The 16545-nt window shown below is 41.1% G+C and overlaps 1 protein-coding gene across 7 annotated transcripts in view; it reads right to left on the bottom strand.

The window, feature by feature from the left end:
• Positions 1 to 16545, bottom strand: part of TRIM9 (tripartite motif containing 9) — a 120897-nt gene that overhangs the window by 17878 nt on the left and 86474 nt on the right. For 5 of the 7 annotated variants that reach the window (XM_018054352.1, XM_018054353.1, XM_013967067.2 and 2 more), the window contains exons 6-7: positions 8060 to 8217; positions 6334 to 6472 (exon numbers count right to left, since the gene is read on the bottom strand). In XM_018054352.1, the coding sequence (XP_017909841.1) occupies positions 6334 to 6472; positions 8060 to 8217 (297 nt within the window). The remainder of the gene's footprint in view (positions 1 to 6333; positions 6473 to 8059; positions 8218 to 16545) is intronic. The other 2 variants (XM_013967066.2, XM_013967069.2) reach the window with 1 other exon arrangement.

The raw sequence follows: 16545 nt of genomic DNA, 5'->3' as shown, positions 1-16545 counted from the left end.
ACACTTGAAAGGGAACTGTGATGCTGAGAGTCTAATGGGGGAGAAAAGGGCATTTTAATCTTTATGAATAACCTCTTCTGTGTCCCTTTTTTAGAAAGCAGTTTCTAAGATATCATTTTAAGAATCCCAACCCTTTAGTTGTCATCAGATAAAACAATCCTGGAAAGTGTTGGGCAGGTGGCTCCTGTGGATGTTCAAGAAAGAGGATGCTTGAGAGCACATTTTCTCTGTGCTCTGAGCTCCTGTGTGTGGGCAGTGCTGGAATTTACAGCCTTATCTAGAGCCTGATTCTCTCATGATCACAGATTATTCTTCCCACTTGGCCTCACAGTCAAGATCTGGAGGGCTGAGAGCTTCTGTGAATAGTAGCTCTTTGGTTTCAACCTGAGCAGGGCTCCCAGTTCCAGATCTCACTTGGTGGGGTCCTTCCAGGACCTCAGAGATGCAGCTCTGACATCCTTTTCCTTCCCAGGCAGCAACTGGCCACTGCCAGCTGAAAAACGTCCATGCTGGGGAGAACCTCAGCCTGGGCAGGTGTGTGTATGTGTGTGTGTTAAGGAATGACAGCCATTCCCACATCTCTTTCTTAAAGTAGGAATATTATTCTTTAGAACAAAACTCTAATGTGACTCTTTGAAAGTGTTAAAAGTCCTATTGCTGCCTGGGGTTTCTGGATGAATACGTGAAGCAGCTACACAGTACTGCTTCCACAAGCTGTTTTCAGACATTTAGCAAATAGACTTAGGATAGTTTTCTCTCTTTCCCTCCTTTTGGTTGAGTGCAAATAGCACTGTTCTAGTGTCAGCATCAAAATGTACTGCGCTGGGCATTGGAGCTGAAAGGCTTGGGCCTGACACATCATTTATCCTCTCCTGGGCTCCATTTTGCCATATGTAGAGTGGGAATAACAACAATAATATTTTCCTCCCAGAGCGTGGTAGGCAGAATAATGACCTGCCAAAAAAAATGTCCATGTCATAATCCCCAGAATCTGTGACTATGCCACCTGATATGGCAAAGGGAACTTTACAGATGTGAATAATTAAGGATCTTGAGATGGGAGATTATCCTGGACAACCAAGGTGGGCCCAAGGGATTTAATCACAAGGATCCCTTGTAAAAGGAAAACAGGAGGATCAGAGTCAGAAAGAGATTGGAAGATGCTATGCTGCTGGCTTTGAAGATGGAGGAAGAAGAATGAGTCAAGGAATATAGGTGGTTTCTAGAAGCTGGAAAAAGAACAGAACAGATTCTTCCCTAGAACCACTTCCAAGGAATGCAGTCCTGCTGATGCTTCACTTCTAGCCCAGTGAAACCCATTTAAGATTCTGACCTCTAGAATTGTAAGGTGAAAAATTTGTGTTGTTTTAAGCTACTAACCTTGTTGTAATTTGTTAAAGCAGCAATGAGAAACTAAAACATAGGGTAAATCTGGAATGCTACAGCAAGAGAACAGAAGAGAGGTTTAGACACTAGTGATGGGTACAGAGGTACAAAGTCTAGAATAAACAGAAAAGAATCTTTATGTTTTCCTTAGGCCCTTACAGAAAACGGATTGCGTTTATACAATTCCTCCACTGAATTTCAGTATCCTAAAAATATTTGCTGACTTTCACATTGCTGTCATTTTTTACAGAATCTTTTAAAGGATAATGAAGAAAGTTCTTAGAAGCTCTACACAAAATGAAGTAGGGCTTATTATCATAGTATTTGGTGAGGGGAGAGGGAAGTACTTACATTCCATAAAGCCTTGTGAGATATACTTGAATACCCTGTTACCAAGAGTTCCAGAATACATACTGACTTTCAAATGTATAATGTGGAAATCATTCTAAAATACATTCGTACTTTCTGATTTTCTTAATCTGAGCATATGCACCAAGAACATTCGCTTTTGATTTTTTGGATTTTTCAGTTTTTCCAGTTCCTCTCTTTGGTCAAGGTTGCCAATAGCCTCAATTCACTTTTATACCAAATTCTTCTCTTCTCTAATGTGATGCCTCCAATCTGTTGCACTCTTTGCAAATGGGTCAATGAACTCAATGGAATTGTGGGTAAACTAAGAGTAAGTGAGAGCCAAGTGACACCAAGGGCTCTGCTGTGAGAACATCACAGAAGCTTCTGTATCTTTTTTTTTTGTTTACCAATCATAGATCATTGTTGCTTATATCTTGATTCTAAGATGACTACCCATGTTGTAGGGTGGATATCTTGGTTCTGGAGAGATGGGGGGGGGTTACCGTAGATTTTTGCCACCCTGAGCCAGGTGCCATGAGATTCAGGGAGGAGGAAGAATAGAGCCCATAAACTCTAGGGCAGGGCCATGCTATGCATACCTGTGATCATGAAATCAACTGCTCAGTTAATTTTTTGAGAGAATGAGGATTCTTTTGCAAAGTCAGCTCAAGGCATATTTTGAAGTCTTTGCCTTGCGTACAGTTATTCCTTCTGTTTAGATTTGTCTCTCTCTCTCTGAGAAGTCTTTCCTTCCCTTTATATCATACTCATTTTCCCTTCAGTATGTTGTATTTCATGCCACTATTAGATGTAAGACAATCATATTTTCTATGAAAATATGAATTAAAAAAATTCTCTTAGAAACGTTTTTACTTTTAGAAGAAGCTGCTTGTTAGTTGAAATTAAACTCTAAATACTAGAATTAAGGTGATATTAAAAATGGAATAGCTCATACCTTTCTTGTGTAAAATCTGGAAGCAATTTGCAAACATAGATCAAGAGTCTTTAAAATGTTCATATTCTTTAGTAATTCTTAGAATGTGTCCAAGGAGCATGATCTTTTTATGCAAAGGTTTGTATTTTTTGCACAGAAGGTGCAACTCTCTGTGCTTTAACTTCCTGAAGGATTGGTGAGCTGCAGCTTCTTTTCTGCTGAGAAGGCTGCATGAAGAGGCTCCCTAGCTCTGAGAGATGAGGGGAGTCAGGGAAAGATCTTTTACCAGCCAGATAATAGTATTAGTGAATTATTTGAGTGCTAGGAATATTATCTTTGGTCTATCTTTATTTTTTTCTCCAGATTTGAAACAAAGGGGAAAAAAAGTACACAGTCTGTTTAGATAGGTAGGAGAAAAGTAGGGGGAAATAAACAAAAATTTTCTGTCCTATTCTCACCCATGTCTAAATTTTTTTTGGCAGGAGAATAGACTTCAAGACACAGAATAAGCCTGAGGACTTTATTAACAGAGCCTTGTTATATAATATTTTAAATAAATACTCTTTTGCAGATGGTTTCAGAGACTGTGACACAGCCATCACAGATATTAAATGAATCATATATATATATATATATATATATATATATATATATATATAACCAGGCTATGGGCCTTATTTTAAAATTTCATTAAAATTCTTAACTGCCTACAGTTAAGCTTCTTCTTCAGTCAGGATACTTTGGTTTAGATCTGCAGCTGGCCTTATTCTCATGGCAGTTTTAAGTCCATTCCCAAGAGCTTTGCTTTTAGGGAACTAACTAGACTTGAATTCATGTAATAATGTGTTTTCCTTTTCTTATCTCTTTTGGTAACACATTCTTATTGTTTTCCTGATTCCCTTACACAAGTCATGTCTTCCTTATGGTCCCTTTTCCTTTTCTCATAGTGTTTATCATAACTTGTAAATATGCAATATTTGTGTGTCTATTTAAGGCCTGTCTCTCTTCCTAGACTGTGAACTCCGTGACATCTGGGGTGACCTCTGCTCAACACTGTATACCCATATCATAGCATACAGCAGACACTTATCAAATAATGACCAACAAATAGACAAATATATTTGCTTTTGAAAAAAAAAAAAAAGGTAAGAATTCACAACAAACAATGTGGACCTTTGCTCTCCCCCACATAATGTTTTACCTTTAGGTCAGCAGAAGGTTTTGTGATAGTTCAAAGGGTAAAGTGACAAGTGATTTCAACCTTGGACTAAACGCATGAAAATACAAGTTAGACTTGCTATCACATATGAAATTGTACCCTTCTGTGATACAGACTTTTTATTTTGAACCTTGGAAAGGGGTTAATTCTTGCTAAAAAGAACATAAAAGATTTTGTTAAAGTAGAAAGCAAACCAACCATCCCACCCACAATAGCAGCAAAGAAAAAAACCTCAAAAGTGAACCTTTTCAGGAATGGTAGGAAATGAGGTTAATAAAGTATAAATTCATTTAATGTTATCAAAACTCTGTTAACAGCATTTTCTCATTGATTTCTAAAAAACAAAAATGAGGTATAATTCTTTAGGTCTATATTTTTCTCAATGGTTACAGATTGATCAAATCTCTCTCTCTCTTTTTTTAACAAGCTATTTGCTATGTTATTTCTTGCTTTCTAAATCTTGTCTTACTGTTGTAATGAACTAGAATGAGGGAGAAACAAATAGAACAAACCAAAGTTATGGAGAAAGTATGTGTGTGAACTTTATTTCATCATGAGAAAATCACTTCTGTGCAGTAACAGAGAATACTGACATCTACACGATGATAGGGTGTTCTTTGTATTTAGATACATACCTTATATTTGTACACAATATATAAAATTCATGGAGGAAATTAATTTCTACAGTACAGTTTCTTTGTTGGAAGAGGACTTGTTCCGTTAGTTTCTTTTAGAAAATGACCCCCAGTTCTGTGACTGTGGTACCAAGGATCGCAGTTCCAATCCTGTAATTTATTAGACACCATAATCTTATGAACATTAATCGAAACTTAGAAACTACATCCTCCTGCAGGATGAAAAGAGAGATGTAAGTGCTCAGGCTGCTATGTTGTAACTGATTTTAGCAGAATAGTATGATTTCCATGATGCATTATGAATAGAAATAGTTTTCCCGTAGGTCTGGTGAACAAAGATTAACAACATTGCTACAAATTGTCTGCCTGCTCTGATGGCATGCACTTCACTCTTTAATCAAACTGCTGTATACACACATGGGAAACCAGGCCATCCCCCGTGAGGCCCTTCTGCATGGCACCTAGGAAGGCTCCTGGAGGGCTTTAGCACTTAGCTTTGGGAAGGCAATTGCTCTCAAGCTGGTAATTCTCCTCCCAGAGAGAAGCTGCCAAAATGAGGGTCCCAGAGGAGGCTTAGCTACCACATCCCTATAACCCGAGTCAGGGTAGGTCACGTGGGTTTGTTCCTTTCATTGAATTCTTCTCTTTGAGTAGCATCACTCAGACACACAAGTGCTCCCTAAGTGTGGTTTTCACAGCTAGGGGCCTTGCAACCTTGCTGTGGGATTTAAGTTGTGCTTGTTTTTAACCATGTGAACCATTTTAGAGGGTGACCGGCACATGCTGAGGTTTGTGGGAAGTGGGAGAAAATGCCACCACAGTTCTTTCAGCTAACATTTTGAATGTGAACAAAATCAACAGAATTAGCTCTGCAGAGGGAAGTTATGGAGAATGCCATGGGACGGGGGTGGCTCCTGTGATTAAAATGACACCCAGAAGGTCTGAAAATGCTTTGGCACCGACCACAAATTCCTCACCATAGGTTGAATTTCATGTATAATGATTGCTTTTAGAGTAAAAATGTGAAGTGGCTCAGAGGTTATACCTGGCCATCAAATCCAAGCCCCTCTCCTGAGATGGGTGGCTTGCCTCTGATGACCAAGATATTTACAGTATAGCCAAGAAGCAAAAGTTTTCTAGAGATGGACCTGTGCAGAGGGCCCAGGCAGGCTAACCAAGCCTAGAGGGACTGGCAGAGGTGAGAATGGCCAGGTAATGCCAGGGTGCTGGTCTCCTCCTGTCTGGTGCCCACAGGGAGCCTGGTCCTGGTGCATGAAGGTTAACCAGGAGTGGCCAACAGGCCCTCTTGGCACAGCCCTGGGCCCCATACCCCTTGGAAACACATTCAGTTGGATAAATCCACAGCTGGAAAAGACCTTGGCCCCACCCTCAGACACGAGCAAGTGCTACAAAGCAGTTTAGAATCCTCTGGGCAAAACTGGCCAGTGACTTGTGTCGTGGAGAATGGGAGCCTGCCCTAGAGCCTAGGTAACATTCGCCTCACACACCGCGGCACATTCAGGCCTTCACTTGTCAGCTTCTTCCGCTGTAGCTTATTTAGAGTGTTATCAAAGGAAGCCGCCGGCCCAGGCCTTTGGAGCTGCTGCTGTGGACACTTTGGTCTGATCCCGTCCACACACCATGAGCTCTCTAAATGCAGGAGAGAAACAGCGGCTCTGTGCCAGAATGCAGGGCAAGTCATGGAAACACTTGTGAATGTGGGCAGTGGTGGGGTTACCTCCGGGCTTGCCAGCCATTCTAGATGCCTCGCAGTTCTCGCTCTGAGGGATACTGCTGAAGGGCCTTACCCTCGGACGTCTGCAGGACCAGCGTCTTGCTGTACTGGCTGACTCCTGTTTTGTTGAAGGCCTTGATGCGAGCATTGTATGTGCTGTTGAAGTGAAGACCATCCACCGTGCACATGGTCTCCTTTCCAACATATACTTCCTGAGGGTCAGAAAAGATCGGGCCACCATTTAACTCTAAACTTGGCTCAGAGAGTAAAGAATCTGCCTGCAGTGCAGGAGACCTGGGTTTGATCCTGGGGCTGGGAAGATCCCCTGGAGAAGGAAATGGCAACCCACTTCAGTACTCTTGCCTGGAGAATTCCATGGACAGAGGAGCCTAACAGGCCATAGTCCACGGGGTCACAAAGAGTCAGACATGACTTAGCAACTAATACAATACTTTGTTCTAAGTTATTCAGGAGGCAAGTGTTGCAGGATGGATAAGAGAAGGTGCTTTGGGGTCCGCCTGATCTGACTCATCCTGTGAAATACTGGGCTCTGAACTGACCTCTTTTAGCTTCAGTTTCCTTCTCTGTAAACCTGGGACAAATATACCTATCTTATGAGGTTGGTGTGTAGATTATATAAGGTCATATGTGCAAACTGACTAGCATAGTGCCTTGTATTTAGCATGGGTCTGTCAGCTCACTGAATGCTAGTTATTAGCAAATAGGGCTTCAAAGATTAAAACTGGGTATTTGGGGTCACAGGAGTCAGACAAGACTGAGCGACTAAACACCACCACCACAGATAGCACTATCCTTATTAAGCTGGCATAATATATTATATATAATATGATATAATATATTCAGTATATTATACCTACTGAGCTCTTTATTCACCAGTATGATTTATATTTAAAAAACAGGTTTGGAAACATGAATGTGGTCTCTCTGGTATGTTTATAATCCACTTATAGCTTCAGGAACTGTCACAAAGATGACATTCAAAGCAAAAGAGTTTCGAAGTGCAGGAAGGGAAATCATGACTTCAGATTTTTCCTCATAGTACAGAGGGAAGAGGGAGGAAACAGGGAAGGGAGGAACAGTGATATTTCAAAAGCTTAAAATAAATACTAGCATAATGCATCGTTAGCATAGGTTAGGTATTTACCTCCCTCTTTAGCTGTACATGTTGCAACATTATGCTGATGTAATGAGTAAAGATAATTTGAGCCCCAAGGACAGCCTCAAATTGACAACTCCGTAGGGGGAATGCAAGGAAGACTGGAGGCTGGGGCTTCAGTATGCTAAGAATTTTGTATGAATGATTCAAGTGGCTCTTAACATCAATGCATGAGGCATATGTTATCATTATCATCTCCTTCTTACAAATGAGGACCTGAAGGCTCAAAGAGGTGAGAAATGGGCACAGTCCCACAGCTTTAGGGGCGCTGTTGGGGCTGGAACGCAGGCAGCCTGACTTCAGAGCTTGCAGGACTGCAGGTACTTTCTCTTCAGAAGGGAGGGGCAATTTCTATTCCGGGACTCCTTCATCCTTCTTCGATGGGACAAGGATGAAGGCCTCAGATGAAGGGTGTGCAGGCCCTGCTGGGTTGGGTCTGAGGCTCTGAGTTGGGTCCTCTGTGGTCGTCACCAGTTTGGTTAAGAAGTAGGTTTGGCAACCCACTCCAGTATTCTTGCCTGGAAAATGCCATGGACAGAGGAGCCTGGTGGGCTGCAGTCCACGGGGTGGCAAAGAGTCTGACTTTGCGATTAAACGGTCAACCATCGGGTTCTCCACTTACCCGGAACTGACCGCCGTTGCCGTCATCCAGCTCCAGAATGTATCCTTCCGCGGGCACCGTGGACAGAGGCGGCTGTTTCCAAGACAGCGTGGCGCTGTTGTTGTGGGTGCAGCAGTCCTCCAGCTGCAGGATGGGAGTCGCTGGGACTGGAGAGGAAGCTAAACAGAAATTAGTGTAACCCTGACTTCTGTGGAGCTGTCAACACGCCAGCATCTAGGAATGCTCAACACCCGCTTGTAAACAAGTGGCTGGACTAAGTTTCTAGCCTGGGGAGCGAGGGGACCTGAGTAGGATCTGCCTCACAGAACCTCCAGGCGTGGCAATGTTTCTTCACTGGTGCCTTTCCAAGCTCACAGCAGCGTTTCCTGCCTTAACCAGAGAGGAGACGACTGCTGTATTCTCATCCACTTCAGCTTGGAAGGCCTCACCTCTCAGGGTCATCCACTTCAGCTTGGAAAGCCTCACCTCTCAGGGAAATGTTTCCTGTGGTGTCTGGATTTCCCATCTTGCCCACTAAAGCCTTTATAGTTCATCCATAACATGGTTGATACATGTATCGTAAAGTTATTCTGAAACTTAAACTGCATTTTATAAAATGGGGACTGCCTATGCCGAGAAACAACTCTGAAACCACTACGTACATGTCTAAAGTTCTTTCATTTTTTATTAGTGATTCCACTTAAGATTTTGTGCACATAAGTAGCTATACCTGTGGATTTTTGAAAATTTGGTACCAAGGGATACAAAAGTGATTTCTCAGTTTTTAAACTTCTGAGGAATTTGACAGCATTCTTTCCAGGTAGCTATGCCTTGAAAATGGCACTAGCCCAAGTGTGTTTTTGTGTTGGTGTTTAGCAGTCAACTGTGAGCCGGAGAATACTATGGGAACAGATGGGGGCTAGCAGGGAGGGTCAGAGTGTCCTCCTGATCTTGTGAAAACCTGTCACAGTGTTACTAGTCTCAATACCCACCTCCCCCTTCTGTGCTGAGTCTTGTATGAAACCTGCAGATTAAGAGCGCCTTCAATCATACAGACATACAAATATCAGGGAATGAATAATCCTAGTTCCTAAGGTATGAACTCAGTTGATGAATCTGGGAGCAGTGTTTTCACTAACTGCTTAAAAACTGTTTTCAGCACTAAAACATGGTTTTATTTTTGTAGCACTTTTAACATGGGAAAGAATGGTTTGGACCACGTCCAGGGACATTCAGGTGAACAAATGTTAATTGTGGAATACCTGGTATGCTATACCAAAAGTCTGAACTCAGACTGTCATGCCCTAAATTAAATCTGTTCCTTGCCAGTCACCCCAACTAAGAAGAGAGTTACTTTAACAGTGGCTTAGAAAAAGGTTTTATGGTGGATAACCTAGACAATAAAAGCAGGGACTAGAATATAAGAGATGTAAAGGTGAAGCAGGTCTATTATACTTAAGAAGGCTGATACATTACAAGAAAACCATGTCTAAGTTAACACATCAAACATAATTAAATCAAAATTATGACCGGTGAATTGGAGGTCATCAGTTTATGAAAGGAAATCCTGTTTCGAGTTTCAATGGCACAAGAAATGGAATCTTATCAGAGGACAATGGCTTTGCAGCCTCAGAGGTCCCAGAACATCTAGATTTGGAGGAAATACACCGCTTTAGGCTTCCCTGGTGGCCCAGATGGTAGAGAATCTGCCTGCAATGCAGGACACCCAAGTTCAATCCCTGAGTTGGGAAGATCCCCTGGAGAAGGGAATTGCTACCCACTCCAGTATTCTTGCCTGAAGAATTCCATGGACAGAGGAGCCTGGAAGGCTACAATTGTGCCATCAAAAAGAGTTGGACACGACTAACACTTTCACTTTCATTCACTAAATAGACTACAGGACTGACTGGAAAGAGGCAGCAGAAGACAGAACTCCTTTGAATGATTCTAGTGACTTTCTATGCATAATAGATATCATCTAGAAACCTGTTCCCCTGGAGGAGGGCGTGGCAACCTATTCTGGTATTCTTGCCTAGAGAATCCCCATGGACAGAGGAGCCTGGTGGGCTACACGCCATGGGTCTCAAAGAGTCGGACATGACTGAGTGACTAAGCACATCACAGAAACCAGTTACTTAACTGGAGGTTAATTTAAGGTCACTATTTCAGTTAGGAACTTACTTTGTCATTTAAATTTTTTCTATAGTAAAAGAATACCTCTTAACATATTAACAGTGGAGTAAAATCTGACCCTGAATACCCTTTAGAAGGGCTGATGCTGAAGCTAAAGCTCCCATACTTTGGCCACCTGATGTGAAGAGCTGACTCAGTGGAAAAGACCTGATCCTGGGAAAAATTGAAGGCAGAAGAGGGTGAGAGAGGATGAGATGGTTAGATGGCATCACTGATTCAATGGACATGAACTTGGGCAAATGCCAGGAGATGGTGAGGGACAGGGAAGCCTGGTATGCTGCAATCCATGGGGTCATGAAGAGTCAGACACGACTTTGCGACTGAACAGTAACAACAACAAAATCTGATGAATTTAAGCAAACCATTCTTCAAAGGGCTTCTAGAGACAGGCAGTGAGTCTCCCTGGGAAATACTTGCTCTTAACTGTTGGTATTGCTAAGGGCCTTCCATAAAATAACAACTCCTTGGACTTTCTTTATTTCATTATGTGCCTTATCAGTCTTCATTTTCCCTTTTTTCATGTTTCAGGCAAGTCTACATTTCACCAGTTTTAAAATCAACAAATAAGATCCAGAAAATGGTTTCAACTTGAATCACACAAATGCTTTCAATGTCTCTGATAAGAAACTCAAATTTCCCACTTAGTCATAGGTATAATTAAAAGATTCATCAAAATATAGTGTCATGTGTAATTAAAACATGTGAACTTCATTTGTAAGTACTCAGTGCGATACACTTTCAAAGGACAAGGAGCTAGAAAAAAGTCTAACTGGTCTCTAATCTTCAGATCTTAACACTATCCCAAATTTAAACAAATGAACAAAACAAACAAAAAAAGCAAATTAAGAGAGAAAGAGAGAGGAAGAGAGAGAGATGGAAGGAACCTGGGAACATCTGCATGTGTCTAAATCTATTTCTCAATGTGCTGAGAATTATTTTTTCTTTTTCCTTATTTACCCCAAAGTGACATTGCATATAAAAGGAAATGTGATAAAATTACAGTCTTGTTAACAAAGACTAAGGCTGGCATTTCAGAACAAGAGATTTTATACTGGGTTTTGTATCTTTATTACCCCTCTTCAACTTATTAGGTATAAAATAAATGGTTTACAAGAATCCAGAGTATTTTCAAATTGATTTATCTTATGCTTTGGAAATGGATAGCATTACAGTTGCTGGGCTGAACTCTGAGAGAAAAGGTTTTGTTTTATTGAAATTCCTATAACTGGAGCTACAATAACTGTCTTAACACATTCATGATCATTCCTGGACATCTTTATTTTTCCTAAATAACTAGTTTCCCCTGATCTGATGAGAATTCTAGTACTCAGTATCCTCCTAGCCTGTGAAATCAAGTTTCCGGCTAAAAATTCGCTTAGACACAGAATGGTAGCTGTTCTTACTGACTTCCTTGGGGTCTGGAGGAGCCTCATCTCAAAATTAAATTCTGCCACTGTGGCCTGTTAATACCAAGGTTTTCAAAAGTCTTACCTTTTTAAGGTCATTCTAGTGCAAATGATCTCTCATGATTTTCATATTTACTTACTTTTCTCTCTAACCCTTCAGACTGACAGCCCTCACACCATCGAGAATTCCTCTGTGCGGGATAACAAGAGTGTGGTGAGGACAAGGGGCAACAGGGAGCTGTGCGGAGCCGCGAGAACGTGTGCGAGGTGGAAACACTGCCGAGGGCCAGGCTGTGGGGAGGAGCTTATGCGTCCACGCATTTAACTTTCAACACCAGCCCACAAGGTAGGTACTGTGATGATCTCTAGTTGTAGACAAGGGAACTGAAACACAGGAAGGATTCAGGGTGAGGCAGTGGCAGAGCGGGGTTTTGACGCCCAGCAGGTTGGCTCCCTGGGCTGGATGTTTACATCACTGCCTCTCCAGTCTGGGGCTCAGGAATAGTGAATTAGAGGGAGAGTGCAGGCCTAATTCCAAGAGCAGTGTTCCTTCTCAGTTCCTATAATGTGAACGATAAAGCTTCTCAAGAATTGCTGGTATAGATGATAATAGTTCACCTTCAGAGCTGTAGTGGCTGGGAGAGCAGCTTTACTGTCATCATCTCCGAAGGTTCCTTTGTGGACTGTCATTCCTTTTTATGATGGTTGAACAATACAAATAGCATCTGAGGAAAGTTTAGACTTCAGCACAAGAATGGGCTGTTTCCGGAAAGCTGGCATCAGTACTTTGCTGAGGATAAACTTGCACACAAGGCTCTGAGGACATGAATTCCAGGCCCCCAGAGCATGAACAGATTTCATGCAACTTCCCACATGTGGGGGCTTCCCTGGTGGTTCAGTGGCAAAGAATCTGCCTGCAATTCAGGAGATGCAGTTTTGATCCCTGAGTTGGGAAGATCCCCTGGAGAAGGGAATGGCTACCCATTCCAGCATTCCTGCCTGGGAAATCCCATGGACAGAGGAGCCTAGTAGGCCACAGTCCATGGGGTTGCAAGAGTTGGGCACAACTTAGCAACTAAACCACCACCCCATGTATGCTCATCCCTATCTCTGCCAAACCCCTGGGTGTTCTTTTTCCATGATCTATAGGAGAATCTGTTTAGATCACATTGTCCTTGCCCATGACCTCGGTGCATATTCAGGGCTTTTTAACATTCAACATGAGTTAATGGAGATAAATGTGTCCTTAGGTGAGTAGAGGCACTCAAGAGATTGATATCTGTTGGTCTATGTGTTAAAAAGGCTTGATGGACTGTCAGGTCAATGTATCACCCAGGGTCAGAATGAACACCCTGACATCTGGCGTTTTATTTCAGCGCTAACTCATGAACCTTGGGATACTTTGTGTCCTTAAACAATTCTGGGGTAATAATATTTTTCTGGGAGAGAGTATGTATCTGGAATCTATCCTGAGCCAGGCAACAGAGCCCTTGATAGACTGGCAAAAAAGATATTAAAATTTCCTTCCCATGACCAGGTAAAAGTTGAAAATAGCAATTTAGGATTAAGGAAAAAAATGTTTCTATTACTCTATAATAAAAACAGAAAACAAAGTTTAATTGGTTGTTGTCTACAAAAGAAAAGCCTGAGAGATCAAACACCACTCCCAGTAGTCTGGAAAGAGGGTAAGATGATTTTCTAATCAAAATGCAACTGGAAAAAGGCCCTTACATTTTGTGATGTTTGAACAAAAAGGGTACCAACATTCTTCACTCAGATCTCAATTGCTTGAGGGGGATATGGAATCCAAAAGAGCAGATCAGTTAAATCCTTAGCTAATAAGAGAATAATTTTAGACAATGCATTTTAGTTGAGTAGCAGATGCTGTGAGAATATTTTAAAATGGGCAAGAGACCTATCTTCTCTGATGTTAAAAAAAAAGGCATCTGAGATAAAATTTCAAAATCCGAGAGATTCTCAAATTTTGAGTCAGGAAGTAGACAGATATTTTAGTTGTAAGTTTGCGTCACAGACTTAAATGCCTATTTCAAGTAACTTTGAAAATATTAAACTTTCTACTAATCCACTTAGCACAACTAGAAATTATATATTAAAACCAACATATTGTTGGTCTTACAATGGTCAGATTAACACCATTTCAAGTGCTGCTTAAATTTGGCTATTATTACATGGATATGAGGGTGCAATTTCTTTAGATATTTTTCCTGACTGTGAAGCTCAGTTTGCTAAACTGACTATGAATATCCTAAGAAAATAAAAAGACCAACAATGCACTAGGCATGGTTGTGTATGTGCTAACAGACATCAAAGGGGCAAGCAAGAGAAGTCTTAACTGCAGGTAACTGAGTTCTGGGTCATGACCTTTCAGCCTTTTCTCTCCTTTAACAGTGTGACAGATAAAAATTATTCAGATTTTTAAGGAGGACTGGGCTCTTACTGAATTAATTAAATTTAGTGAACACAACACACACACACATAAACATATAAATTAACTCCTCAGAGGGATACTTATCAGAAGTAAATTCACATGAAGTATTAAAAAGAAAAGGAAAATGGAACAATCCAGTCTCATACCAAGTGGCCTACTGTATTAACTTCATAAGTAACTGTTTTGGATAATTTTGAATTCTCGGTGAGTTTTTGCTATAAGAGTGTTCTGCACTTTAGCCTTTCACATGCATGGCATTCTCTGCTGTGTGTACAGTCATGTCCACAGTTACGCTTGGGTACAGCCCTAAGTGGCCAAGTGATAATGCTTTAGGAGTGTGATCTGTGATGCACAACATGTGAACCTGTAATTGCTACTTCCAAGGAAGGGCCTGTTTACTCCAATACAGTTGTTACCACTGTGTCAGCTGGCGTGGACTCCACCATGGCAGATGGACATCTCTCAGAATGGATGGGGGAGGAGAGGGCTTTCAGCTGATTAAAGCATCTGAAAGCCCTGAGGCCGCTATGCTCTACCTACCCCTCCTCCTGCCCCTTCACCAAGGCTAATTGGATTGACTTTTTTTTTTTTTTCCTTCTCTCTTTTACCAAAAGCCCTTACGTTGCCCTTTTGTGACACATTTTCTCCTCTGAGCTACTTGTGACATAACCTTTCAATGATTCTACCTTGTTGAAGGAACTGGGGACAGAAAGAGGCTGATGAAGGGGGCTCTGCATATTACTGGGATGGTGGCACACCACAGGCTACCATGTAGGTGTTAAAAATTTTTTTTAAAGCCTGAAAGCATTGCTGCAACAACAACAAAAAAATTTAATTTCTCAAGATTAAGAGAAGAATTCAGTTACTTCTTAAAGAAGTGGCTTTAGTAAGGCACTAATTTTACAGCACAAACTAGAAGTTGTAGGTGTGGGTTCTGGAACCACGATCCATGGGTTTGAATTCTGGCCCTGCCAGTCACTAGCTGAGTGAGTCCAGGCAAGTAACCCAGTCTTCCTGCACCTCAATGTCCTCAGCTGCCTACTAGGATTGGGAGAATAAAATGAGTTAATCCATGGAAAGCATTTTGTAATCCATGGAGAGAGTATGTCTGATTTGGTAGGCAGCCAGTAAAAGCTAAATGTTTTTGTTACTACAACAAAGCATTTTTATTTACAATCTATATATTAGTTACTTTGAAAATTAATAAAGGCATTATCCCAAAGCAATAAATATTAAACAAAAAGATGAGGAAACTGAAGATAAAAGAGGACAAAACCTCATTAAGAGGATGAGAGAAGTACTGTACATTACCTGGGACAGGAATGTGTGTAGTATAAACCCCTAACACCTGCGGGGTTATATGGTTCTGCCTAATAAAAGGACATATGCGGATTTTTCTTAATACACAAAACTTCTAAACGATTGGATTCTAAGTTATTTATTACATGGATGCTTAAATTGGGAGAAGCAAAGAGCAAATCAATTACTTTAGTTTTAAAAAAGATCAGAAAATGACAAAGTCATGGAGATGGAAGCCAGATCAGTGGGGATGGGGGACTAGAGGGGCAGGTGAGGGAGAGCATTGATGGAGTAGTTCTGTATCCGGACTGCAGAGGTGGTTACACTGTGATGGCATGAACTACACATACACACACACTGTACTGATGCCAGTTTCCTGGTTTTGATGTTATGTGACAGTTATGTCAGATGTAACCATGAATGGAAACTGGGTGAAGGGTATAGGGGACCTCTCCTTACCATTGTTGCAACTTACTGTGAATGTATAAGTTATTTCACCATAAAAAGGTTTTCAAAAATCAGAAATATGTTTCAAATGGGATATTACTTACACTGCCATAAAAATATTATTGCATGGTTGGCTTGAATTTTTACCTTTTCTTCAAAGAGTTATATTCCTTAAGATAATTTTAAGTACTTGTATGTCCCCTCAGCAGATACTACAAATCTTGGGATCTTGCCATACCTCTTAATTTTAGAGACCAGAAAATTTAAAATGTTAAAGTTTTTATTACATACTTTCATTTTCCTTCTGTACCCAGGCTCTCACTTTCCTGACCAGTATAGGCAAGCCAATTCTGATCCTCTCAAATTCCTGCTAATCCACGATCAACTGTCTGCCACTCTCTCTGTCCTTGTAGAAGCAGTTTCAATGCTGAACTCCCTTGATTTATATCAATATATTGGGGTTACCATCTGTAACAAGATGTTATTTACGTACAGTGATGTTCTCTCTTTTTCTTCCTCTAATGCTGAGCATGTGAAATCTCTTATGTCTCTCAAAAAGGCTAGCATTGAGTCCATCTGATTTATCTGACATTCCAGCTATAAGGATATACATTTCCATTACACAATAAGATGGGAGCTATTCCAGATTTTTGTAACACTAACCAGAGGGGTGTGTGTGTGTGTGTGTCTGTGTGTGTGTGTGTGTACTTTCT

The sequence above is a fragment of the Capra hircus genome, chromosome 10 (genome assembly GCF_001704415.2).
Source record: "Capra hircus breed San Clemente chromosome 10, ASM170441v1, whole genome shotgun sequence".
Lineage (NCBI taxonomy): Eukaryota > Metazoa > Chordata > Mammalia > Artiodactyla > Bovidae > Capra > Capra hircus.
This window is presented reverse-complemented; position numbering and strand designations above follow the sequence as displayed.